This window comes from Setaria viridis, chromosome 9 (genome assembly GCF_005286985.2).
Source record: "Setaria viridis chromosome 9, Setaria_viridis_v4.0, whole genome shotgun sequence".
Taxonomy (NCBI): domain Eukaryota; kingdom Viridiplantae; phylum Streptophyta; class Magnoliopsida; order Poales; family Poaceae; genus Setaria; species Setaria viridis.
The window spans coordinates 6,374,380-6,399,311 of NC_048271.2; the positions used below are offsets into that span (position 1 = coordinate 6,374,380).

General features: G+C 49.6%; 5 protein-coding genes across 7 annotated transcripts; 2 read left to right on the plus strand and 3 right to left on the minus strand.

The window, feature by feature from the left end:
• The first annotated feature begins 1,209 nt into the window (after positions 1-1,209).
• LOC117837988 (lecithin-cholesterol acyltransferase-like 1) lies at positions 1,210-3,021 on the plus strand. The gene is made up of 2 exons (XM_034717841.2): positions 1,210-1,794; positions 1,871-3,021. Exons 1-2 carry the CDS (start codon positions 1,367-1,369, stop codon positions 2,799-2,801), a joined length of 1,359 nt encoding a protein of 452 aa, XP_034573732.1. The 5' UTR covers positions 1,210-1,366; the 3' UTR covers positions 2,802-3,021.
• A 948-nt stretch (positions 3,022-3,969) lies between these two features.
• Positions 3,970-9,202, plus strand: LOC117837986 (uncharacterized). The gene is made up of 3 exons (XM_034717836.2): positions 3,970-4,961; positions 5,951-6,138; positions 8,544-9,202. The coding sequence occupies exons 1-3, from the start codon at positions 4,046-4,048 to the stop codon at positions 8,964-8,966; spliced, it is 1,527 nt and encodes a 508-aa protein (XP_034573727.1). The 5' UTR covers positions 3,970-4,045; the 3' UTR covers positions 8,967-9,202.
• An 87-nt stretch (positions 9,203-9,289) lies between these two features.
• Positions 9,290-12,419, minus strand: LOC117837987 (ACT domain-containing protein ACR3). 3 transcript variants are annotated; one of them, XM_034717839.2, is made up of 7 exons: positions 12,173-12,419; positions 11,638-11,824; positions 11,494-11,539; positions 11,273-11,387; positions 10,379-11,145; positions 9,987-10,091; positions 9,290-9,889 (listed from the first exon to the last, which is right to left on the minus strand). In XM_034717839.2, the coding sequence occupies exons 2-7, from the start codon at positions 11,706-11,708 to the stop codon at positions 9,500-9,502; spliced, it is 1,494 nt and encodes a 497-aa protein (XP_034573730.1). In that variant the 5' UTR covers positions 11,709-11,824; positions 12,173-12,419; the 3' UTR covers positions 9,290-9,499. The 3 variants fall into 3 exon arrangements, with proteins under 3 accessions (XP_034573730.1, XP_034573729.1, XP_034573728.1); XM_034717838.2 differs by lacking the exon at positions 12,173-12,419 and adding an exon at positions 11,941-12,164; XM_034717837.2 differs by lacking the exon at positions 12,173-12,419 and having other exon boundaries at positions 11,638-12,164.
• Positions 12,420-18,514: 6,095 nt separating this feature from the next.
• Positions 18,515-19,930, minus strand: LOC117837990 (DNA-directed RNA polymerases II, IV and V subunit 9B). The gene is made up of 4 exons (XM_034717845.2): positions 19,468-19,930; positions 19,266-19,341; positions 18,926-19,087; positions 18,515-18,836 (listed from the first exon to the last, which is right to left on the minus strand). The coding sequence occupies exons 1-4, from the start codon at positions 19,494-19,496 to the stop codon at positions 18,756-18,758; spliced, it is 348 nt and encodes a 115-aa protein (XP_034573736.1). The 5' UTR covers positions 19,497-19,930; the 3' UTR covers positions 18,515-18,755.
• A 201-nt stretch (positions 19,931-20,131) lies between these two features.
• Positions 20,132-23,567, minus strand: LOC117837989 (uncharacterized). The gene is made up of 8 exons (XM_034717843.2): positions 23,256-23,567; positions 22,883-22,956; positions 22,263-22,405; positions 22,123-22,169; positions 21,941-22,049; positions 21,678-21,739; positions 21,170-21,284; positions 20,132-20,553 (listed from the first exon to the last, which is right to left on the minus strand). The coding sequence occupies exons 1-8, from the start codon at positions 23,427-23,429 to the stop codon at positions 20,393-20,395; spliced, it is 885 nt and encodes a 294-aa protein (XP_034573734.1). The 5' UTR covers positions 23,430-23,567; the 3' UTR covers positions 20,132-20,392.
• Between the last annotated feature and the right edge of the window lie 1,365 nt (positions 23,568-24,932).

Consider the following 24,932-nt stretch of genomic DNA (forward strand, 5'->3'; position numbering starts at 1 on the left):
TCAGTTCAGTCGGTCGTCGCGACTCGCGAGGAATCAGGTTATTGTGAGCCTTTTTTCCCTTTTTTTTGGCTAGCTTGCGTTGAGGTCATCTGACGCAGGTTGATTGATGATCTCCCAAGGTATAGTTATTAGCAACGGACGTGTTGTGTAAGGTACAGACGTACGGTACTGTATACAGATACGGAATAAAATTGCAGCCATGTGGACGTATAGCAAGTTGCTACCATTTTCAGGAAAACGTAGCAGCCACGCCAAACGTTTCTGCAGGCAAAATACTACGCAGGCTGGCCATTAAAGTCACTTAAATCAAGATCTTATTATATAGAAGTTGTATGTACGTTGCAACCTAATGTTCCAACTAATACCGAGTACTATAGCATATGTTAGAAAAATGAACGATACAGGGCTGTTTTGTTTTAAAAAAGTGTTCAAAAATGGCGATTAGCCGATTCTAGAAATAACCATCATAATTAGAAATTTAATTGATTTTTTATAAATAAAATTTTTCCCAACATAAAACATTGATTTATTAAAAATATTTACTGAAATAAATAAAAAGGAATAAAAAGAAGCATGACACAGTCACTTGTACAGGTTCCAGCTAGGCCTTCGGAAGCCCATGAACAAAACGAGCAAGCCCAAGGCCTGTCCTTGTCGTCGTCGTCGCCTCGTCGGTTATCCAACGGTTTGCTTTAGCGTGGCAACATTCCTTACCCCAAAAATGTTCCGGGCAGCTGCCACATTCCCATCAGCTGCTGCCTGCTGCCACTGCGAGTCCGGTGCACACATCACTCGCTGCTGGCTGGCCGACGGCCGGCAAACACATCACATGGCATCTCCTCGTTGTCCAGCCAGAGACGAGTTCGGCCGCTGGATCCGTGCGATGATTGATACTGTACTACTGAGCACGCACTACGCCTGCCCCCGGCCCAATCGTGTCCGGCGACGAAAGGCAGCCGGCGGCCCGTACGTGCTCCGGCACACGCTTCCCCAATCCCCAACCGCCGGATCGCGTGACCGACAGCCTCGAGCCCCCGGACCCGGCGACAGCAGGGCCCTCCAAGTCCACACGCAGCACGTACAGGCGACGGTACACACTAACACACGGGGGTAATTACGCTGTGACACGAGCTCGATTTGAACGTGCATGTTGGTTAGACGGGTGCCTACCCACTGCGGCCAGGACGAGACGTAACCACTGCCGTTACCGTGGCCTTTTTGAGCGGCTCCAAGCGATCCTGGTAGCATCGCCAATCAGTGAGCTCCGGGAAGCACCGTCACCACCACACAACACAGTAGCAGGGAGCACCCTAATCCCAAAAAGCAACAAGGAGACAAAAGGGAAAATCCAAGCGTGGAAGGAAGCATGGAGGGGCGCCCTTCGCTGGCCCTCGCGCCAGCAGCGGTGACGGTGATGGTCGTTATGCTGTCGACGCTGAGCTGCTCGTGCTGCGGCGCGTCGTCGGCGGCGAGGGCGGTCGCGGCCGGGCGGCGGCCGGTGATACTGATCCCGGGCGCGGGCGGCATCCAGCTGGAGGCGCGCCTGACGGAGGAGTACAGGCCGGCGAGCCTGGCGTGCCGGGTGTGGCCGCCCGTGCGCGGCCGCGGCGGCTGGTTCCGCCTCTGGTTCGACCCCTCCGTCCTCCTCCCGCCGCTCACCAGGTGCTTCGCCGACCGCATGACGCTCTACTACGACGCCGGCGCCGACGACTACCGCAACGCGCCCGGCGTCGAGACCAGGGTCTCCGACTTCGGCTCCACCTCCACCCTCCGCTACCTCGATCCAAACCTCAAGTAAGCATTTTTACGGCAGCTTGCAAATGTCCGTGACCGTGACGTGACGTGACAAAAAGAACTGACGCGTGCGCAGGCTGCTGACGGGGTACATGAACACCCTGGCGAGCACGCTGGAGAAGGCCGGCTACGAGGAGGGCCGCGACCTGTTCGGCGCGCCGTACGACTTCCGGTACGGGCTGGCGGGGCCGGGGCACCCGTCGACGGTGGGCACCGCGTACCTGCAGCGCCTCCGGCTGCTGGTGGAGTCGGCGTGCGCGGCCAACGGCGGGAGGCCCGCCATCCTGATGGCGCACAGCCTCGGCGGCCTCTTCGCGCTGCAGCTGCTGGCGCGGAGCCCGCTCCCCTGGCGCGCGGCGCACGTGGCGCGCCTCGTCACGCTCTCGGCGCCGTGGGGCGGGTCGGTGCAGGAGATGCTCACCTTCGCCTCCGGCAACACGCTGGGGGTGCCGTTCGTCGACGCCTCCCTCATCCGCGACGAGCAGCGGAGCGCCGAGAGCAACCTGTGGCTGCTGCCGGCGCCCCGGGTGTTCGGCAACACCACGCTGGTGGTGTCGCGGGGCCACGGAGACGGCGGCGGCGGCAACCGCTCCTACTCCGCCAAGAACATGACGCAGTTCCTCCGGGACATCGGGTTCGAGCAGGGCGTCGAGCCGTACCGCGCGCGGATCCGGCCGCTCGTCGAGGCCCTGCCGGAGCCCGGCGTGCCCGTGACGTGCCTGGTGGGCACCGGGGTGGACACGGTGGAGAGCCTCGTGTACGGGGACGGCGGCTTCGACGAGCCCCCCGAGGAGGTGGTGTACGGCGACGGGGACGGGACGGTGAACCTGGCCAGCCTCGTGGGGCCGATCAAGGCGTGGTCCGACTCGCCGGCGCAGGTCGTGGAGGTCGTGGAGCTCCCCAAGGTGTCGCACTCCGGCATCCTCAACGACAGGAGCGCGCTCGAGCAGATCATCAGGATCGTCGACTCCATCAACCTGAACGCCACGAGCTATCAGCCGTCTTGAGATGCTTTGCATTGGTAGACGACTGATTTTAAAAATTCCACTTCAAACTTTGAGGGTTTTTTTTTTCTAGTTTTTTTGTTAATTTTATTTACGAGATGATTGGGATTTGCTTCGTAGTAGCTTTTAGCTGGGACTTTGAGGGTGCATCTTTTTGTGCACATCAATAAGTCATCTTGTTAGAGGCAAAAATAAACAAGAGAGTTGGATTTAGCTTTTTGAACGTTGCAGTTTGAATGTTAGCTAGAGGTGCGATCTCAATTTAAAGCAAACTTAGGGGGCGTTGGATCCATAGACTAATTTTAGTTCGGATCACATCGGATGTTTGTATACCAATTAGAAGGACTAAATATGAATTAATTATAAAACTAATTGCATAAGCGTGGCTAATTGGCGAATCTATTAAGCCTAATTAATCCATGATTAATACATATTTATTGTAGCAACATATGGTCAAATCACAAACTGATTAGGGTTAATAGATTTGTATCGCGAATTAGCTTTTATTTATGCAATTGATTTTGAAATTAACCTATATTTAATACTCCTAAGTAGTATCTAAACGTTCGTGACGGAACTAAACTCCTGTCTCCGAATCAGTACGGAGCTGTGCAGTACAAGTACTGCCCTCCTTACGGCCTGGAAGGTTTTCTTAACATGGAAGAAAGTATGGTTTGCAATCAGTGCTTTGCTTGTGCGAAGATAACAGTACGGCACTGGTCATAACGCCGATCTCTACGGCAGAATGTAAGAATGACATGATCCGTTACATCATCGCAAAATCGGATCGATTTGAGCACGTACAAAGTTGAATCGCTTTACCGGTAGATTTAGTGGTCCACACGGAACAATTAAATTGGGTTTAGCGGTAGCTGCAAGGCTGTGGTTCGAGCGTGCAAGTCAAACAAATTTAAATCCAAGTAACGATCCCATACCTTTCATGAATGACAATTTTCATTTGAAAAACTTCCCGCATTTACTTTCTGAGAATTTCTACAATTCCAAACCAACGATCCAGATCTAACAACAGCAAGAGCTACGGTGATGATCGGGTAACAACAGGGAAACCGGGTGCGCCACGAGGGCCGGGCCCAGTGGCAACTCAGCAAACCAGACGTCCCTGTCCCTTCTCCCAATCCCGTCCATTTCAAACACGAAACTGAAGAAAAGCCGGCTGATTGAACCGAGCCCACCCAACCCCAACCCAACCTGCCCCCCTTCCGCCTAGCCGCCGGCGATCGCCGGAGATGTCATGGCTCGCCCGCTCCCTCGCCACATCCTTCAACCTTCCCGACGATTCGGGCGCCGACGATGACCCCGACGCCGACGCCGCGGCCAATCCCACCCCTTCCCCCTCCGCGCGCATCCCGCCGCCGCCGCCGCTACCTCCTCACCCGCAGCATTCTGAGGGCGTCAAGGAGGACCTCACCGAGCTTTCCAAAACCCTGACCCGCCAGTTCTGGGGCGTCGCCAACTTCCTCGCGCCACCGCCCGGGGAGACCTCGCCGTCGCCGTCGCCCTCCCCTCAATCGGCGGGGGTTCAATCCGGCGATGCGGGGACGCCGCCTGAGATCGCCGGGATCCGGAACGACTTCGCGGATATTGGCGGGAGGTTCAGGAGCGGGATCTCCCGGATCTCAAGTCACAAGGCCGTGACTGGGTTCTCTAAGATGGCCTCCAATTTCTTCGCTCCTGAAGGCGACGAGGAGAGCGAGTGGGAGGAAGAGCGGAGGCGACGGATTAGGTATGAGGTGGGAGAGGAGGCGGTAGGGCACGAGGTGGACGGCGACGAGGAGTGGCATCAGTGGGAGGAGAGGGTAAGACTTGAGGTGGAAGATGACCGGGTAGGGCATGAGTTGGTAGATGGCCATGAGTTGGAGATGGAGAGAGGAAAGCACGAAGAGGACGGCGAATTGGAGCTGCAGAGAGTAAGGCACGAGGAGGGTGGTCAATTCTGGGAGCAGAGAGTAAGGCATGAGGAGGGTGGTGAATTGGAGGGCCATGGGCTAGGGCATGAGGAGGAAGAAGTGGAGGAGGACTGGGATGTGATTGGGATCACTGAGGAGGTGCTTGCATTCGCCACAAACATTGCCAGGCACCCAGAAACCTGGCTTGACTTCCCGCTGCTGCCTGACGATGATGAGTCTGATGGACCATTCTCATGTAATTTCCTTACCTCTCTGTTTAAATTATTGCTTTTTGGTGAGACCATATGTAAAGTTTCAAGTTTATCATTGGAAGGCATGCAATTATTTTTGTTGATTTCCAAACTCATAAATTCATATTCTGCACCTCTTAAGAAATTGCGACTGGACCATGAATGACAATGGTGCATGCTTGAAGGGAATATGTAATACATTTCTGTAGGATCTGTGATAATTTGTTCATTGGACATGATGACTTGAAACGTCATAATGGATTTTGTCCATTTAGTATCCAATTGTCTGTACTGAACTACTGATAGGTATGGATACAGAGTTATCTTATTTAGTATCCAATTGTCGATCGCAAAGTATTGTGAACTTTTGCCACAGGAGCTTGTAGATATCTTCTATAACTATGTTTGCAAAGGATTCTTTTATATAAGCAATAGCTCAGGTGATGAATGTATGCTTACTTGGTACCAGCATCCTATCTTGAAACCGTGTTTGATGTCAATTTGCCTGTTGTTTGCAAAATGTAACCCCACATCACGGATTCCAGGGCCAAACAATGATGCCCAAGCATGTGTTCTATGCTCAGTAGCCCTTATACGATGTGTCGTTCTGAAACAAATGAAATCCATATGGATTGGCACTTAAAGTATGATTTTGTTTTATGTAGCAATAGCATGGGGGAAAATGCTTCTCTGTGACATGTTGAGCTACGATCAGAATTCATGATGCCCTGTGTATGCAGGTTGTAATATTCATTTCATATAATTTGAATGCAGTGCTTGTGTGATACTATTTTCTTTAAGGTTTCACCTTGATTTATGGTTTCGAAGTGTCTTCTGCAATGTTGACTATACTGTGACTTCAAAGGCTGTTCATATGTTAACTCCTATTGGTTTAGTGCCTTGGTTGCTCCACATTTTCATTATTTTTCTTACCAATTTTGTACATGTAAAAGTGCTTACTTGAGCCTTTTCGTTAATCTTTTTGTTCCTTCAGATTTTGACATGTCTGATGCTCAACAAGAGCATGCCTTGGCTATTGAGCATCTTGCTCCCAGATTGGCAGCTTTACGGATTGAACTATGCCCAATCCATATGAGTGAAGAATGTTTTTGGAAAATTTACTTTGTTCTTCTACATCCTAGACTAAACAAGCATGATGCTGAACTTCTTTCTACACCACAGGTAAAATGTTCCTCACTCTTGATACGAGATTATATCCATTTTTAGTTTTATTTTTTCCAGAGAATTGGGATAGATAGGAGTAAAGCTGTATGTGGTCATGTGAGATAACAAAGGATAGTGAAGTACTAAAGTTAATAATCCATGATGGGCTGATCTGTCATAACAAATTAGGTAAACATTCTGATATTGGTGTTTAACTGTCAAGGCTAGCAATGCTATTCTTGTACCATATATCTAGTAAGTTATGACTTGACATTCGTTAGATTAGTATATTTCTCAAGCCATCTCTTTTGTGATGTACATTAATCATTCTTTATGGGTTTATTTATTTCATTAATGAGATACATGACTCAGAGAACTCCTTACATCGTTTTGGTGTAAAAAATGTTCAACTTTGAGTGATTTTAACTTGTATCTGTTCTTTTGCTTTAATGGAGGAAAAAAAGAATCACAGATGTTAATATTATCAGTATATGCTAATGATTCAAGGAACCATTGCTCTATATTAGCATAAACTATTGATATAGATGCTTACCATTCCAAGTAATTATGACTTGTATGTTAGCATAGAGAATCTTACAGTAGGTAGCATATTCTGTTATTCCCATGATTTCCTGGAGACCTGGACTGTTTGACACTTAGACCGCATAGCTTGACCCGTATAAATTTTATTTACTGCTGATAGATCTCAGTTTAGTTCATTTATGCGGTACCACACTCCTCGTAGTTTCATACTCAATTGCTAGACATAAGAGTTCACGGTTCACACCAGCACACCATACAAATTTACAACATGCTATTTAATGGTCTGATGAAGGAAGCTGAAATAACCTTCATCTAGCTTTTGTAGAAGCTAGCAACTGCTAGATATGTCCCCTCTCTTCGTGTCTTGCATCCTTTGACCATAAATGCAGATGACGTTACATCTTGAAATTACATGGGCAGATGACCAAAATGTCCCCATATTAATTGTCCATAGAATGAAAAAAAATTATTTGATGTATTCCCCTTTTAAATGGCAGCTCCAAAAAAAACGTACTTCGATGCCAAAAAAGCGTATTTGTAAATGGTAATGGGAGATACAAAACAAACATGGGAAAATAGGAACATCAGTACTTCTGCATGTGTGCCCTACATGTTGCAGCAATGTATAAGATTGCTTCCTATATGTTCTGCAACGAGGAGCAGTGGCCAGTGGATAGACTTCCTTCAAGCTATAAGTAATTTGTATTTTGTACATACGTGCGAGGAGCGAGTAATGTCAATTTGGTTGTTCTGCATTTGTCTACAAATACAATCGTGCCAGCATGTTTTAGACCTCCGCAGCTAGATTTGGAACCTCTTGGTCATTTGCATAATAGTTTGGGTCTATGCGGCTAGATTTCTCTAATCTCTAGTCTGTATGAGATATTTGGATTTATTGGTGCATCATTTCTTTGATATTCCTGTTTGATGTACTAACACAGTGGTGAAAAGTTGAAAAGCTAAATATGATTTTTGAGTGCAAATTCAAGCAAGGGTCATACTGTAATAGCTTGCAGTTAGGGCCAGTTACTCGAATCGAAGTCTCGTTAAATGTCAAACAGAGTCTTTTATGGTAGGTTTTTTCAGGGACATCATAAATTGGACAAAATAAGTGTAGAAAATTCTACCTGTCTGATTTTTAGAGAGCTTATGTAGATTCTGCTACCTAAAAGAGTACCATGCCAATAATTGTCCAAGAACCCTTTTTTTAGGGATATAGTTAAACAAAATTCCAATCGAGCACTTGCATGATCCGCGGAAAGAGAACTAGAAGTATGCACTATCTATCTTCAAGATACTCTTGCCCTTGCTGATTTTCCATGTGCAACCTTCTCTGGTTGAGAAGCTACATTATAATTTGGCTGCTTGTGATGATTGTTTTGGGGTAGGCTGATTGTTTGTTCTCAAATCTCAATGCTCCCATGCACTCTAGTGTTAATTACCTGAAATCAAATAAAGTTAGTTTGGCATAAGTTATCTTACTAGGAATTAAATTTCAAGCTCCAAGTGAATCAATAGAGGAAGAGGAACCCATCAGGATGAGTTAAAAAAAAATTAAAAGTGGAACTTAAAGCCCATCCAGGATGAAAGTGCTAGTGACTAATATTCTGCACACATGTATTTCTTTCTGATTGCTTTAAGTAGATTTGCAATGCGGCTGAACATTTTACCCTGACCTGACTTGATTGAACTTTTGGAGTCCATTCATGTCATGGGTGCATGAAAAAGGAGGGCTGCACATTAGATTATCAGATGTCTTGGTTGAGGCAATCATTACTAAATATATGGTGATTTGTCATTTCTGCTGGTGTCACAGTTTTCTTCTACTAATGATGACACCTACCCAGCCAGTAATCTAAGTTTAGTTCTTGTTCTTGCAGATTGTGGAAGCTAGAGCAATGCTTATGCAACGTTTGCAATACCAGTCGAAGCTTGAAACTGAGCAGCTAGGTCATCATAGGGATGATCTTGGAGTTCAGTTACGAGAGGATGCCTTGAAAGATGGTACAGAGGCATTCCCATTCGTGCGGCAGGAAACTGCTTCTGTCATGCCCATAACAGAAATTGAGATTGAGAAGCACCCTATCCATGTAACTGAAGTTGCAGTAGTGGACAAATCAGTCATCAAAGAGGAGCTGCCCAAGGATCATACGGAGACCTCAAATGTTCTGCAAGAGGCCTTTGATGACGACATAGATGACTGGTTCGACGAAGAGGCCGACCTTGCTGGGCACCCAACTATCCACATAGGTGACGAGGAAGATGTGTCTTTTAGTGACTTGGAAGAGGATGATGTGAAATGATTTATTTGCGAACCTTTGACCTGTGTAGTGGACCCGTCAAACGAACCTGTGTATTGGAAACTGGGCCTCTCTGGTGTACAAGAAAATAGAGAGGTGAAAGTTGTCCGTGGAAAGAGTACGGTGTACAATGAAACCCGAGCGGCTTTGTTTTGCTTCCATGCTGCCGGGAAACGCACTGTGATCTTACCGCTCGTAACGTGGCGGTTCAATAGCATTACGGTTTGTAATTTTATTCATACTCTTGTGTACATAAGCATTCGTGATGTTACAAGTTCAGAACAATAAAGTTTCATTCGTTGGTTGGTTGGTCAAAGAATTGCACATAAGATAAAAGAGCCGAATGATCTCCGATTTCACGAGAATTTATGTGCAATGCAACATGCTATGCTTTATATACAAAAATTTTACTGCTTCCCGACATTTTAACAGTTGCTACCTCGGGTCCAGGGAATTACTGGAAATGAGGTACCAACGGAAGCCGCTACGCAGAACAACAGGTGGATTGTTCTGCGAACGCTAACTGGTTTTTAAATTTAAGATCTGATGTAGCCGAAGTTATTCGATAGCTTCCCGAGGTGTGACCATAGAAGGCTCCCTAGGGAAGATCTCGGCCTCTCCTGGGCCTGCTGCCCGGCGACAGGCGGCGCCGGCACGCTGGTCTTCCTCACCGGCGGCCAGCCAGGGATCTCCTTGACTATGTCGAGCGAGATGTCCATCTCGGCTACCCTCGTCTGCACGGCGCGCACCGCCTCGGTGCGCACCTCGCTGCCGGTGTCCGTGACGAGGTAAAAGATGCCGACGGCCTCGTCCTTGTGCCTCTTGAGCTCGACTCTGAGCAGCGAGAGGCCGTGCTCCCGCAGCACCCTGGTGAAGTCCGACAGCAACCCGGACCTGTCGGCGGCGCGCACCTCCACCCTCATGCCCTGCACGACATGCCAACGCGCAACGCCGTGTGTTAGTGAACCGCCGGGGCCGGCGCCCGCGAAGTAAAAACGGCGGAGAGGGATGGTCGAGCCTGACATGAGTGGCCCTCCGCTCCACCGCGGCGACGAGGCACCGGGAGACCTTCTGCCGCTCGGCGTTGCTGTCGACCGTGCGCCCGTCCTTGTGCCGGATGTAGTATTCCTGCGTCCATGATGCCAAGGAAGACAATGTCATTCTCTGCCGTGTAGGTGTGGTATTCTACTCCAAATGATGATGCAACATGGGCAATCATGACATGGGCTATCGGCGGAGCTAGAGACGAATAAAGGGGGGTGCGGCACCTTCACAACACACAACCCACGTTGACATTCAATTTAACATGGTGAAAATTTAGAGATGATAAGAGACTATGAACTTTTGCTGGGTGCGGCCGCACCCGATGCACATAACCTAGCTCCGCCCTGATAGATCCTCCTGGACGATGATACCTGAATGGCGAGGGGGCCCTGGGATCCGACGGTGGCGTGGAAGACGACGTAGTGCATGTCGGTGAGCGCGCACACCGTGTCGAAGAGCAGCCTGGGGCGGTCCCTGCTCGTCATCTTGACGACGGCGTAGCCCCGCTCCTCCCAGCTGTCGATGGACACCCGGGTCTCGGTGCGGCGGGCCGTCCGGGCGGTGGCCGCCTTCTCGCCCATGCTGAAGAGCTCCTCGTCGACGGGCGTCGGGGCCGGCCCGGACTCGTAGTCCCGGTCGTCGTGCATCAGCTGGTGCAGCCGTCGCTCCGTGTGGACGCGCCCGTGCACGGGCTCCGACATGCACACCCAGTGCCGCTCCCCGGTCACGTTCTCGCGCGCGTCCACCACGGCGTTCACGAGGCGCTCGATGCGCGCCCACCGGCTCGGGTGCAGCAGCGCCGTCGCGCCGGCGGCGTCCGCCGTCGCCGTCACGTAGAGCACGCCGGCGGCGCGGCCGTTGTGCGTCCACGCCTGGCCCGACGCGACGTGGCACCCGTTGTCGACCAGCACCGAGGTGATGGACGACAGGAGCCCCGGGCGGTCGTGCACCGTGAACTCGAGGGCGGCGCAGTCCGAGACGTCGGGCCCGCCGGGGCCGACCACGTTGCCGAGGCACGTGGTGAACTTGGGCGACGGGCCGTTGCGGGGGCGGTGGAACGGCACGAGCGCCCGCTGGATGAACTCGGGGAGCGACGGGTCCGTCAGCTTGCGCCCGATCTGGTCCGTGACGTGGAACACTGCATTGGGCCGCGACATGACAACCAGTCAAGTATCAATATAATAACAGGGGTCAAAATCGATGGGCGATGGCATCAAGAATCGAATTGACCAAAAACGAGAGAGGAGCATTTAGGGAGTTCTTGCCATCCATGAGCCAGCCGCCGTCGGAGGAGATGTATGACTTGGAGATGACGAGGTCGAGATCGGTGAGCAGCTGCACCATCTCCAGCAGCACGCCGTCCCGGTTCACACTGTCAACCTGAGAGAGCAGCGGGAGCCACAGCAACACACAGAATCAATACCAAAAGAACACATCCTGGCCCAACCCGATCCCGCGCGTGCTCGGCTCTGTTGCAAAAACAAACCTTCACGAGCGTGCAGTCCTCGCGTATCTCATTGTCGACGACGACCCTGCAGCCACGGCGGCGAGCTCGTCGTCAAGTGCCGCCGTTGCGAACGAGAACAATCGCGCAGGAGGAAGAACCGAAGAACGAGGAGCGGACGCGTACCCGGGGGTGCCGAAGCGGTCGAGGAGCGGATCGAAGTCCGGCTCGAAGTACGGCCCGGAGACGTACTTCATCGCCGAGAACGCGGGCGAGCCCGCCGCCGCTGGGTTCCTACCTGGCCGCCGCAATCGCTCCAAGATTGTTTTTTTTACACTTGATCTTATTTATTTATCTCCGCCGGAGAGAAAACCTGCAGGGATCGTCATTAAGATAAAGATATATGGTAAGAACAGCAGATCCAATCTGAGGGCAGAGCGAGCCAACAAGAAAATAAAAGGACAGCGGCCGGGGGAAAGAAGACAACACGAGGAACGCGCCCCACGTTCACATGTTGCGACGCCGCGGGTCGCCGGCGCGGCGGCGTGGCAGCGCGAGGACAGCATGCTCGGGGCGCCTGACGCGGGGGTGGCACCAACGAATCGCTCGCTCTTCTTGTTCTTGGGGTCGAAGGCGACGAACGAACCAACCAGCCAGCCAAGGAACGAGCGGAGCAGGCGATTTTATAGATGGGGTGAGGATGGCGGGGGCGGAGATTTACCCTGAGGAGCCGAGCCGAGCCGAGGGAGGGAGGGAGGGAGGGGAGGTCACGTGTGGTGGTGGGGCGCCCGGTCTCGGGCTTCCGATTTGCGCCGCGCGCCTCTCTCTGTTCGTTGTTGCTGGGGTTCTCTCTCTCTCTCCCCCTGCGAACTCTGCGAATCGGCGGCGTTTTAGGATTTTGAGCGGGGCCGCGGGGGGGCGCGAACGGCCGCCGCGCCACGTCGGACGGGGGCGCGGGCACGTGGCGGAGGCACCCTGGTTGCTAGCGTAGCCTTTGTCCGGTTCGTTCCCCTGGCTTTTCCTTCTCGTGTTTTTCTTTTCCCGTCTCGACTTTAGGTTGACCGGCCGGTTGCCGATCTGATCACGGCGTGGGAGTAAATCAGATCTGCTCGTAGTGTCCGTTGCGATTGGCAAAGGATTTCCATGGCAATCGGTGCACGAGAGTTTGCCCAACAAATATCACGCCCAAATTGTTTACTTAAAGAAGAGTATTGAGAAGTGAAACTAAATTGGTCCTGGGTTTCTAGTCTGGTTCGTTAATAGTGATGTGTCTATTTTGACCTTGGCAATATGATCTCAAGCTGTTTGTTAAAGTAGATTGTGTGTGCGTCTACACGAGAATCTATATGTTAGATTCGCAAAATGAATCAACCAAGTATTATAGATATCCAAACATACCCATGCTGAAAGAGAAGCAAACTTTGAAATTTTCTTTCCCAAAATATTGTAATTTCAGAGAAAATATCTCTCGCGGTCATGTTTTGCAAGGCAGAGGACGCACGCCATTGCCTGGGCATAAATCTACAAGTACAAGTGATGATAACACGATTTTGTGGTGGCATAATTGTGCGATTTTATTGAAGCAGTAGTGACGTTTGAGGGATCCATGACTTCTTGGTTTTTATTTTTTTAGTGGAATTTATTAGCAATCGTCAAATTTAAGTGATGTAGTATGGAATGTTTTGTTGACTTGATGTAGAGGTGAGATCAGGGAATTATGTTCACACGGGATGCGGTCATCCTGAGCTGCAAGATGCGGAGGTTGGGGGCAGCACGCCGGGAGGCGTGGACGGCGGCGGCGACGCGGGAGCAAGGACGACGCGCGGGGTATCGAAGGTTGTGAGGAAGACGCTAGGGGTAAATATGGAAAATACGTTAGCACTTGAACTAAAACGTCATGTATTTGTGGTCATTCTAATTTGAACTGGAGCGTCAAATAAAAACGATCGGAGGGAGCATCTTCTATGTCGACGTAGAGCGTACATCTAGAAAATACAAAATAGTAGGCCCTGTAGGCTCTGTTTGGAACGGAGGGTTTGGCCCTGTAGGCCCTATTTGGAATGGAGGGTTTTCAAAGGAGTTTTAAAGGAATGATAATCCTTTGTTTCGCTAACATCACTATGCGTTTGGAATGGAGGAATCAGCTAGAAACTTTCCATAGGAATGGGAAAGAAGCATGCACTTTTGGAGGAAAACGAAAATGAGCTCGGAGCTAATGGAAACTTTCCGGTGGCCGCTCGCTCGCTGCCTAAAGCATGCTTGCCTAACCTTCGAGCACCGTCGAGCTTTCTTGCTGCAGCTTACCTCCATGGCCGCATGAAAGCCACCGTCCTCTCACCTGGCCCTTGCCGCTCGTCTGCGAAGTTCTGCTTGCTCTATTTGCCACTATGAAAGCCCATTTTACCCTAAATCAGCTACTAATCAAGCTAATCCGAGGTTAAGGAGAGGAGGAGAGGACTCCATGACGAACCACCTAAGCTTTCGCGTAGAGCTTCCCCGTTGATACTTGAAACAATGGGGAAAGTTCTGGGAAAGGTGGAGAACGAACAGAGGATGGAGATAGATGAGATCGTTCTTGTTGAGGTGTGAGGATACACCAGTTCTGTAGGCCCGTGTAGTTATGCCTTAGGAAAAAAATTATCTCTAGCTCATACATTCAATTAGTCCATTTTTCCCAGGCAGGACACAATTAGTCTAGTAAGGATGAGATTATAGTATTAGTCTTCAATTTCATATGCTCTTTCTTTTCCTGCATTCCAAACGCCCATAACAAGGAATTTTTGTGTTTTTCCATTCCTCTATTTTGCAACTACATTTCTTTTCTATTCCTGTGTTTCCTCTCATCCGTGTGTTTTCTATTCCTTTGTTCCAAACATAGCTTAAATCATGAAAATGTTCACCTATAAACAAGGAAAAAGTAGAGCTAACTAATGTACTTATGCATGTTTTGCTCGATGATTTTGAACATTTCCTTATTCTTAGTACCAATTCGTCCACCAGGCGATGCAACGTTAAGTAGGAAGGCTATTATTGGTGGATGCAAATGCAGAGGACATGTTTGGAGAACTTTGCACTGCAACAAATGGAAATACTAAGATATCGACAACTGAGTTTATCAGTTCTCGAACTCCCCTCTTCTCATCACCAAGACCTATTCAAGCTTGCCAATGCCTTGAGATCTATATTGAACAAGAAATTAGTCGATGGCACCCGTGGCCGGCTGGTGCACAGTTTGCCAGACGAGTTAGAGGAGCCGCGTGATGATCTCTGTGAGCGACACGAGCGGGGCATCCACGAGGACCATGAGGCACATGAATGGCAGGATGTTACCGGCATGTCATAGGCATCGTCGCTTCTGTGCGAAAAGTCACCGCGAGGAGAGCGATAAGCACTCCGTCCTGCTCGGCAGCCTTGTGTTTGAGCCACTTGACGCAGGCTTACATCGTGGGGGCATCGACCTCATAAATTCCGAAGGCGCGCCTCAGGCTCTAGTGGCTGTTTAAAGAACTCCTGCGATCTTCTTCACGCGATGCGTACAAATTAAAGTATCAAACCACGCCCAGGCCGCCATGGGTTTACCTTGAGCACGGGGTGAGGAAAACACCGTTGGAACATCGGCCAGTTCAGCAGCCGAACGATAGCCATCGTCGCTTCGTTGGATTAGGCACTACGATAGCCGCCGATAGGTAGCGTTTGTTTTGGTTTGTTTCAGGAAAATCGTTTGTGTGTTGGCTGTTTGCCCATGCTTGTATGTTTTGGTCGATCGAGTGATGTGCAGGTTATTGTCCGTTGTCGATGAATTCGATGTGCATGGATTTATTTATGTGGAATCGATTATTGTTTGGACATACGGATACGCTGGTTGAAGAACAAGACACTAGGACGAGTTGCCATACAATACTGATCTAGAGGGTTTGCTTCGATTTTACAGAGGGCTGGAAAGAAAGAAATATGCAGTCCTCCGGCAACGGTAACATTTAAAACATTGGGTTTGCTCGGATTTTATTTTTGAAGAGAGTAACATGTGACGTAAGTGTGTAAAAGGTTGCAAGAAGGAGCAGTAGTTAGAGAATCTCCAGGTCTCTTAATAAATGTTTCTAATAACTAGTTAACGTGGATATCCCAATATCATTTTTATTGTTATTAGAAGTTGCTTTTTATAGTCTCCCAATAATCTCATTCCAATCCAACTACTTATTGGAAAAGTTAAAGTACTCCTTTATTTTTTATTTGGGAGAGTTGAGTTGAATTATTGGTTTGTCCCAATAATTATTGGGAAAAGAGAAAGGTAAAGCGATTCTGAAGCATTATTTTTTTACCAACTCTCCCAATATAGTAGTTGGATTGGGGAAAGAGAGACTGTTGGAGATGCTCTTGTAGCAGGTCTATGCGGGGGGCACGAAACTAGAAATAAGGGTGTAAAAGTTACCTCATTAGGTGAGTTAAACATTATTTTTTTTTTATTTTGCATGCCTAAAAAACTAAACACATCTTTTAAAAGCTAATGAGCTAATCCAGGTAGGATAGAAGGGCCTAGGCCCCCTTAGCCCTCCTCCGGATCGCCCCTGGTGGTGGTGGCCACTAGCCAGTGAAGAAATAACCATATATTAATTGGACACTGTCTCATATTGTTGGATTAGACGAACAAGCTCAACTTGCTGGTGTATTTAAGCCTATACACTATATTAGCTAGTGATAATAGATATCAAATAAATATGGTCCAAAAATACATTTTACAGAAGTGTTAAAGTTTAACCCTAAATATGCTAATGTGGTGGTTAATTAGAGCTAACAGGCTCTAACCACTTATTAGTCGCTATTTATGCAATTAGTTTTGCATCCAAATAAAAAGGTTTTAATTTAGCTATGGGATCCAAACCTTCCTAGGACGGAGCTACGAGTTGCCCCAATCATTTTCTTATCTCTCCTTCTCATCTCTATTTATCTCTTGCATGTTCTTTTATTGTACAGGCTGATCTTGCAAAAGAGATAAATTAGGACAATTTTACTAGCACACGTTGCACTACGTTAGCTACGTCTCGACTCTTTCCCCAAACTACAGTTGCAAAAGGTGAAAAAAAAGGCTCCCGCCCGACCGCCGATGGAATACCAGCGACGGCTTCAACTCGTCCATGGGGGCGGGTGTCTTCTGCGGCTCTCTTCAACGCCTTGTGGCAACGGAGCTTCGCTGGACCTGGGGATGGCGGCGAAGAGCTTCCAGCGGTGGCCGCCGGCGCCAGAATCTGGAAGATTGGGTTTGCACTGGTTGCAGGCACCACAATGTAATTTCTTTATTTCTTAGGGGCCTATGTGCAAAAAGGTTGGGACAGCTGTCCTCCGTATCCTACATGTCCGTATCTGTATTTGTATGTGTCTTGTACCGTATCCTTTATCATTAATACAGGTACGTTTGACTAAAAAAAATTGCAAGCACACTTCCTATCCTATGTGCCAGACTGGAGTGAGGCTCCATTGGAGGTGGGATCACAATCGACCCCTCACCGTGCGCCGGTGTGCAAAGGCGGCGGGCGCAAATCGCACCACCACCCTGACAATGACTAAAACCCGCCAGGCGCCAGAGCCCAGAGAAGGCTTTGTGCCTTTGTTCTGTCCCACCGGGAACCTATTTGAACCTACGTACCTGGCTTGATACCCTCGCCACAACACAGGTGCTAGTTGAGTTGGTTCTCAGCGTCAGCGCTAGCTGACGGCTGCTACGGTTGCAGCAACCGTATGCGCACGGTTACGTGCTGCTGGCGTGCCGGGGCAGCAGCGCTAGCTACGGAATCGACGTGATCCATCCAGCTCGGCGCCGCAGCCTCTCAAGTAGTGGGCGTCGGTCTAGGCCGACCAATCGTTGCAGCCGCCAGGCAGGCGCGCCGTCGACTGCGCGAGGGCCGAGTCCGTCCGTCATCTACGGAGAGCCGCCGCCCGCCGCCGTCTTGCGTGCGACGGCAGCAGGCCGCAGCCTCACGGGTGGGAGCGGCCCGTTCGTCGCGTTGCGTCGCCTCTGGGGGCTGGGGCCTGGGATGGCAGTCGCGTGTCGTCGCTCGGGTAACTATCTATCTGCCTTTCCCACGTGTCCGACGGCGGCGGCCCCGCGATCCGGTGCTTGTAGAACGCCACGCGCCCATCTGCCATCACGTCTCGTCGACACGGGCGGCAAAGCGTGGGGAACGTGGCACGCCGCTACTGGTGGGCAAGCTCCACTCGCAACCGGTGACGCGGCGAGACGCGGTCGGAACCAAAATGGCCGGTGACGCGACGCGCGTACGGCCGCGTCGATGCTCAGCGGTCACGCGATAGGCGAGCTGCGGCCGCGACATCATGCTCCAAGCAGCCGTGGCGTGGGGCGTGGCATCATCGTGGGGTTCGCAAACGGCAGGGTGGCTCCGCGCGTCCGCGGCGAGGCGGCGACGTGCGCGGTCTTGATGGCTTCCGCTGCGTGGCCGGATCGGGTACGGGCCTGGTACGGGCTAACTGCGACGGCGGCCCTATGAAGCGGCCGGCGGGGAGCCTTGTAATTGTAACCTGGCCTGGAGGGTCATGCTAATGGGCGTGCGCCAGCAGGCTACCCAGCCACTGAACTTTCCATATTTGAATATGGAAAAGTTTTAATTTCTACGACTTTTCATTTTAAAATATCATAACTTGTACGCATGACTTCGATGTATAATTTCATACTATTAACTTTTTATGTAATAATTTAATGCACGCGTAAGTTACAACTTAAGGCGGACTCAGGTAACAACCAAGAGGGGTTTAGCTCTTTTTCTTCCTCTTCCCCCATCTCTTCTCTCTTTTCTTTTTCTTCTCCTCTCACCTTTGTCCTCCCTAGCTCACCTTGCTCCAATGGAAGCTATAGCCACTTAGGGGGGTTGCAGCCCCCCTTTATCCGTCACTGCTAACCACTTATGTGATAAAATTTGTAACACAAATTTCATGATATACAATTTATATACGTACGCTAGTTATAAAATTGTTAAGAAACTTATGCATGCATGTGTGTCTATATATATATAATTAAAAAGGGATTAAAAAGGGAAAAGAAGGAAAAGTGAAAAAGAAAAGATACGCGCAGGTGCACGTAGCGCTGCAGCAGCTACTCTGCAACTGAACAAATTTCCTACTCGCCTACTCTCGCCTACTCTGACCATGAATTAGCTCATTACCAGTTCGATCAACAACGCAAGAACCAAGAATCTCTTGCTGCAAGTTAACAATGTATCGGCGAAGCAGACAAACATTTTCCTGTTCTCTTGCAGCAGCCAGCTGAAGCCTTGCACTTGCATCATCGTTTCGTTTCAGTCTCTCCATCGGTGGCCGCAGCTGGGGTTGCAGCAGACGAAGAAGAGCGTCATGCCTTCCTCGCCCCTCGCCGTCGCCTGCGCCAACCATTCAAGCGTGGCGGCCGTCAGGCCTGGGCTCTGAACCCACTGAAGAAGACAGGACAGGACTGGACATGATGCTTGACCTGGAAGAAGACGGCCTCGCCGTGGCCGCAGGCCGCGCAGCGGACGGACTTGGTGCGGGGTAGGGTTGGGTCGGAGGCGACGTCCTCGAAGAGCACCTGCGTGAACTCGCCGGCGGCGTGGTCCACCACGTTCCGGTACACGCAGTTGCTGTCGGACACCTCCTGCAGAGTGCAGAGTTTCATACAGGGTATTTGCAATTGCAGGGCCATGATAAGTTCAGAACAAGATGCTGAGTGGCTGCCCTTAAATCCAGAAATCTTTTGCACAATTTAAAAGAGATTTTCATATCTTTGAAAAAATTATGGATTGAGGAAAGATAAACATGGAGAATCAGTAAACCTGATGGTCACAGTTCCTGCAGGCATAGAGAAGCACCTTGTTCTCCCTATCCTCCTTGGGATACAGAATGTTGTTGCTGCTTGCATGCACCAATAAAAAAAGAGAGCTTGCTCATGAACCCAATCGCCTCTTGGGTAAAGTAATCAAGAAAGGGGTTAACTGGATAAGCATATGAATCAATCAATAAATCATCAGCTCACACCATTCACGGCAGAACTTCATGGTGCTCATGCTTGCTCCTGCTGCCGCCTATCCGCCTTCCTCTGCTGCTGATACTGTCTCAGTGATCCAGCTGAATCCAGGAGGCAGGCAAGCGTATGTTATTTGTTTCTGAAAGGAGACCGGAGTTGGGGGAGAAGGAACAGATGTGTTTGTAAAGAAGCGTTAAAATCAAAAGGAAATATTTGCATAATCTCGCCTGACCCTGCTGGTGGCTGATGCAAATCTGCAGTCTGGATTCTGGAGGAACCTGATGGAAGAGAAGAGAAGTGCCTGGAGAGGCAGCGTGTCATAGCATCACTGCATCAGGTGATTGTGCTTTTGTCTGTTTTTTGGTCTTTCGCTTTCCCTGATTAGTCGAGCTCTCTTTTCGGGAAGCAGCTCTGATTCTACTGTGAACGCACTTGAAGACACCGCTCCATGAAAGTACGTACTACAAATGGATCTCGAATTTTCAGAACATCCCATCTCCACAAATTACGAATGTGCACTGCAGCAGCAGCAGCAGCAGCAGCACGAGGCCTAACCGTTGTATGAGCTTTGTTTTCATCAAAAGCGAAGGCGGCAAGTTGTAAGTTTTCAAAAGATGGGGAAAAAACGATTGTAGTTGTTTCGATATACATCCAAACAACACGCTGACACAAACATAACTGAAGCAAAACATTACGTATACGAGTCTTCGAAAGACAAGGTTCATCCTCAATGCTGGCCATGCCCATGTTGTTCGCGAAAAGCTCGCTGAGGACTCATTCTACATGATTCTGCTAATCAAGTCCAACTAGATCATGAATGACATTTCGCGACATGGTCACCTGAATGTTCCTTTGAGGAGAACATCGGGCCTCAAAGGTTATGGACTCTATTATACTACCACAAATAAGCACATTGCTGACGACTATGTCCATTGACTACCTGCATTGCTCTGTTTCTTGGTGTTTAGCATCCGACCATAGCATGAGAGCAGATAGGAGCGATATCGTGGCTGTCTCAACTCGTAGCCTGCATGGACCAAGACCGACAGGGCCTGCGCCTGCTGATTTCAGTGCATGTACCTCATCTTCCGTGAAGTCTGAGGAACATGGATGACAAAAATTGCGTATTAGGTCCTTTCAGGAGGAAAAAAGAACAGTGCGTATGCGTATTAGATCCACTGACATAACTTTATAACATTGAGGTGATTTAGAAAATGAGATTCTGCGCATCGAATTTAAAATGACTGCATCCCTATAAGTATTCTTTGAAGGTACAGAAATCATGATGGCTGAAATATGATGTAATTCGGTTATGCACTCAGCAGCTCTGCTAACATGCCTGAACCAACACCGAAAATCCTACAGCTGTTTCTTTTACATTACTATATATTAAATTTGCATTGTATAACCACTTTCTCATTTAGTGCAAGCAACTAATAACAAAATGAAAAATTTGAAGCACATATTTGGAATAAGTGATAAACATCTGGGTGAATAATTCGAGTTTTAGTGGCTGGTGGTCAATGTCGCTCTTATCTACTCCCTCCGTTCCAAATTGTAGGTCGTTTTGGCTTTTCTAGGTCCATAGATATTATTATGCATCTAGACATACACTATATCTAAGTGAATAGCAAAAACTATGCACCTAGAAAAGCCAAAACGACCTAGAATTTGGAACAGAGGGAGTAACAATTAGATATAAGATCTTATTACCTCCTTCAGGTCCAATAATCAAAAGCCCGCTTTGTTCATTGCTGGATTTTGGCAGGACCCTTAAAAGAGGAGGAGCTTCTGCTGATGCTAGGAAAGCAAGCTTTGACTGTGACACCTGACAGAACAGAAGGCCAGCAGTATATAATAAAGGAAATACTACCAAAAACATTCAAATTAATTTGTTTAGTCACACACACAGACACAGTGGAGATATCAAGTCTGCAACACTAGTTCTAGTTGTTTCCCATACAGATTAGAAACAAACAGCTTCCACCTAAGAAAGTTCATTTAAACCATGATGAATAACTGTAGTAAGAATAACTGTAGCTTGAGTTTGAACTAGTACATTTTCATAGCAAAGTACCATAGCCTGCAGAACATCAAGTTTTCTCTGAAAATAATATTACTTTACCACAGCAGAAAAGTGCCAGTGATCAGTAGTCACTGCATTAATTTGAGGTTGCTCAGAACGTTTCATACTAGATAACATGGTATAAGCGATACTTACAACAGGTAGAAGGTTGCCTATCTGAATTGGGGGCTTCAATGACATTTCATGTATTCTCTGGCCTAAAGAAAAGAGTAGTGAAATTAGCGAATTTTAAGCCTCTTAAGAAGAAAAGAGCAATGCAGTTTATTAGATTATGTATCCTTTGTCACTGAAATCTTGGTAACAGCAACAGCACATGCACACTGTACTAATAACATTTAACAATTGAGAACAAACTAATTAACAGACCGTGAAATACAGGATATACTCAATCTACGTACATTGTTTAACTGCAGACAACACAAGGCGTTGCAACCTGTCCACCCTATTTTCTGCTATAGTATGACATCGTTCAGTCAGAAGAGGGGTAACACTACAAGCTCCAAGTTCCTGAATAGGAAAAGGAAGCAGATTTAGAGGTTGACAACAAAGAATCAGAACACCCAAATTGCAAGTAACATACAGTACATTTCTCTATAAGCCAATCTGCACGTCCACCTTTCAGGGTCCCTGGAAAACTGGGAATTAGAATTATAAAATGGTTACAGGATGGATTCAAACAAACCCATGATTCACACAGTTAATATATCTCACGAGACTCACCAAATGCAGCAAAGACATGCCATTGGATGCCTTGAGGAGCTATGAGCCTAGCATCCTCTAATAACTCAACATCCGAGCCACCCTTGTCAACTTTCTGTATGGACCCTTCAACTAAACCGCCCACCCCATCAAATAGCTCAACCCTTTAAAAAATGTTTGAGAGAAGTTTCAGCACATATACAAGCAATAGATGGAAATATATGACGTAATTTGTGCAAGCCATAGCTACATTTCATCAGAAAAAGGTAAAAGAAGAGAGAATTTTTGTACCATGCTATATTAACAATAATGTCTCCTAGAAAATGCTACATTATATTCATGTAATGATATTATACTCCTACATGCTAATATGCATGAGCTGACTAATTTAAGTATTTATTGGATGGTCATTAACTTACTCCATGAATGTGGATGATCCCTTAGAAGTTAATAAAACTGATCAAACTTATCGGAGTACGGTTCAGGTTTATCACAGCTACCAGCTTAACAGAAGCCATAAACTAATTTGCTAGCCAGTACTTGCAGGACTGACTATATACGTAGAATTGAATGCATACAGACAGTTTCTTGGAGGCCAGGCACGTACTCCACAGAAGAAGAAGAAAAGTGATGACATAAACCTGTCATTGACGCCAAGGCGCAAAACCCGCGTCATGTGCCAGAACTCGTCTCCTTGGATGCGGATCACTTCACCCTGCAAAGTAATAATATTTCGGTTACAGCCAGTATGAGGCCACGGAACATCAAGCGAACAGCTCCAACGCACACCACCTAATCAGACAAATTGCCACGACGAGAGGGAAAGAAATCAATGTTTCATGCAAAACACACTGTATCCTCGACAGCTTAACACGCGCGAAAGTCTGGTGCAGCAAGCGGACAACCTGCAGATGATGCCCACGGGCGAGGCCAGCAGGGAAGAGTACTAAGGCGTTCGACGAAATGCCTAGTCTGCGGCGGAGAGGAAGCGCTGGAGTTAACAAGCGCGTTTACCTTCGAAGAGGGGAGCGACGGGGTGTGGAACCGCGGCAGCCCACCGCGAGCGCGACTCGCGCCTGCGGCGCTGCTGTGCGCGCGCGTCGCGGCGGCGGCGAGGAGGCGCCGGACCCGCGGGGGCCCGCGCAGCAGAGCTGAGGATGAGGAAGAGAAGGCGGATACGGACGGCATCGCCGCGGCACTCGGCGTCGTATCTCGCGGCGGACGACGGCCGATCCAACGCCGACGGAGCTGGTGATGGTCCGCGGCGGAGGGTGGAGACGCCGTCGACAACTACTGGTACTGGTCCTCAGGATATTCGGAGCAGCGGCAGCAGGAGCAGAGAGATGGGAGTTTTGAGGTTTGGACCGCGCGCTGCCCGGCCCAGTTGGATGACCGCTTTGTCTTGCGGCAGCTCGGCCTGCCACAGTGCCACGAATGCAGCCTGGCCCGATCGGATGGGCTTGATCGAGAAACATAAGAGGCTTTTCCATTTTCTTCCCGTCGGCGCGAGTTGAAATCGGATCGTGCGCGCGTCAGCCCGTATCTCCTCCACCTGCGCCACCACTCAGCCATGGCCGCCACAAATCGTCTGCCCCCGTGCGTCGTGCTGCTCCGCGGCGTGGATCTGACGCGGTCCTCCGACTAGCGCCCGCAAGCGTGGGGGGCGATCAGGTGCCCTAACCGAAAAGCTACGGATGCGGCGAGCACGGCCAGAAGCTGGTGGAAGGCCTCACGCTCCTCCTGCGGTTCATCGACGACGATCACCCGAACCTCACCGCGTCCCTGTGCATCCGCATCAGCGACCAAGCGCTCCGTATCATCCAAGCGGGATTCGGCCAGGGCGACAAACCCCTCGTCCAGATCGGCGGGGGCAGAGAGATGCACGCCCGGGGCCTCGTCCACCAAGCGGACGAGAGCCTCATCGCACTCACGCTGGTCTTCCGCCTATCGGAAGACGAGCGCGTCTACCACCTCGTCCACGACGCCGCCGGCGAGTCGCTCTCCATGGCCGCGGATCCACCGGACGACCGGGCATCCCCTGTTACGGGGTTGCCCGTTCCCGTGCGCCGCCGCGACGACGGCGTCGATCTGGTCTTCATGGCGAAGCTGCTTGACGCCGTGCTCGAGAAGCAAGCAGGGCAGCCCGACGACGATGGGGTTCTCTGCGTGTGACCTATGGGGCCATCGGCTGCGGATCTGCGATCATTTTCCGGCATCGATCCGTGGCAGCTTAAGAAGCGGCGCTTCCAGGGTGAAGGTGGCAAGGGGTTCTTGTTTGCGCACGTCGCCTTCTCCTTCCAAGGCCAGGCCTTCTGGGCCAATCTTTTCGAAGGCGTCCTGCACGGTGACCTGCGCGCCGCCGGTGACAGCTCTCACGTGGATTTTGACTTCATCACCTTGTCCCCCGGGTTCGAGGTGGAATTCGACGACTCCATGGAGTTGGGGACGGTGAACATGTTTCGGACCATGGGCAGCGCCGGGGACTCCGTCAAGTACGTCACCATCGATCACTCCGGGGACTTCGGTGACAGGATGGTGGCGGTGTGGACTCTGCAACTGGATCATGGGCACAACTGGCGGTGGAATCAAGACGATCAGTTCAGTGTGAGAAGCATCCGGGAGCTGGAGGACTTCAAGAAGGCGAGGCTGCCGGAGAATGTGCTCAGGTGCCCCGTTGTACTGCCGGACGGT

What these genes read in the sequence shown, in the direction of transcription:
- LOC117837987 (XM_034717839.2), bottom strand. Translation starts at nt 11,708, where the DNA reads ATGAAGTACGTCTCCGGGCCGTACTTCGAGCCGGACTTCGATCCGCTC. An exon ending in CGGCGGCTGGCTCATGGATG is followed by an intron (nt 11,146 to 11,272) that starts GCAAGAACTCCC and finishes GGCCCAATGCAG; the next exon opens with TGTTCCACGTCACGGACCAG. An exon ending in TGGAGCGGAGGGCCACTCAT is followed by an intron (nt 9,890 to 9,986) that starts GTCAGGCTCGAC and finishes CATGTCGTGCAG; the next exon opens with GGCATGAGGGTGGAGGTGCG.
- LOC117837990 (XM_034717845.2), bottom strand. Translation starts at nt 19,496, where the DNA reads ATGAGCACCATGAAGTTCTGCCGTGAATG. An exon ending in ATGAAGTTCTGCCGTGAATG is followed by an intron (nt 19,342 to 19,467) that starts GTGTGAGCTGAT and finishes GCATGCAAGCAG; the next exon opens with CAACAACATTCTGTATCCCA. An exon ending in GCGAGGCCGTCTTCTTCCAG is followed by an intron (nt 18,837 to 18,925) that starts GTCAAGCATCAT and finishes TGGTTGGCGCAG; the next exon opens with GCGACGGCGAGGGGCGAGGA.
- LOC117837989 (XM_034717843.2), bottom strand. Translation starts at nt 23,429, where the DNA reads ATGCCGTCCGTATCCGCCTTCTCTTCCTCATCCTCAGCTCTGCTGCGC. An exon ending in CGTCGCTCCCCTCTTCGAAG is followed by an intron (nt 22,957 to 23,255) that starts GTAAACGCGCTT and finishes ATTACTTTGCAG; the next exon opens with GGTGAAGTGATCCGCATCCA. An exon ending in TAGGCAACCTTCTACCTGTT is followed by an intron (nt 21,285 to 21,677) that starts GTAAGTATCGCT and finishes CTGTTCTGTCAG; the next exon opens with GTGTCACAGTCAAAGCTTGC.
- LOC117837988 (XM_034717841.2), top strand. Translation starts at nt 1,367, where the DNA reads ATGGAGGGGCGCCCTTCGCTGGCCCTCGCGCCAGCAGCGGTGACGGTG. An exon ending in TACCTCGATCCAAACCTCAA is followed by an intron (nt 1,795 to 1,870) that starts GTAAGCATTTTT and finishes ACGCGTGCGCAG; the next exon opens with GCTGCTGACGGGGTACATGA.
- LOC117837986 (XM_034717836.2), top strand. Translation starts at nt 4,046, where the DNA reads ATGTCATGGCTCGCCCGCTCCCTCGCCACATCCTTCAACCTTCCCGAC. An exon ending in GTCTGATGGACCATTCTCAT is followed by an intron (nt 4,962 to 5,950) that starts GTAATTTCCTTA and finishes TTGTTCCTTCAG; the next exon opens with ATTTTGACATGTCTGATGCT. An exon ending in AACTTCTTTCTACACCACAG is followed by an intron (nt 6,139 to 8,543) that starts GTAAAATGTTCC and finishes TTGTTCTTGCAG; the next exon opens with ATTGTGGAAGCTAGAGCAAT.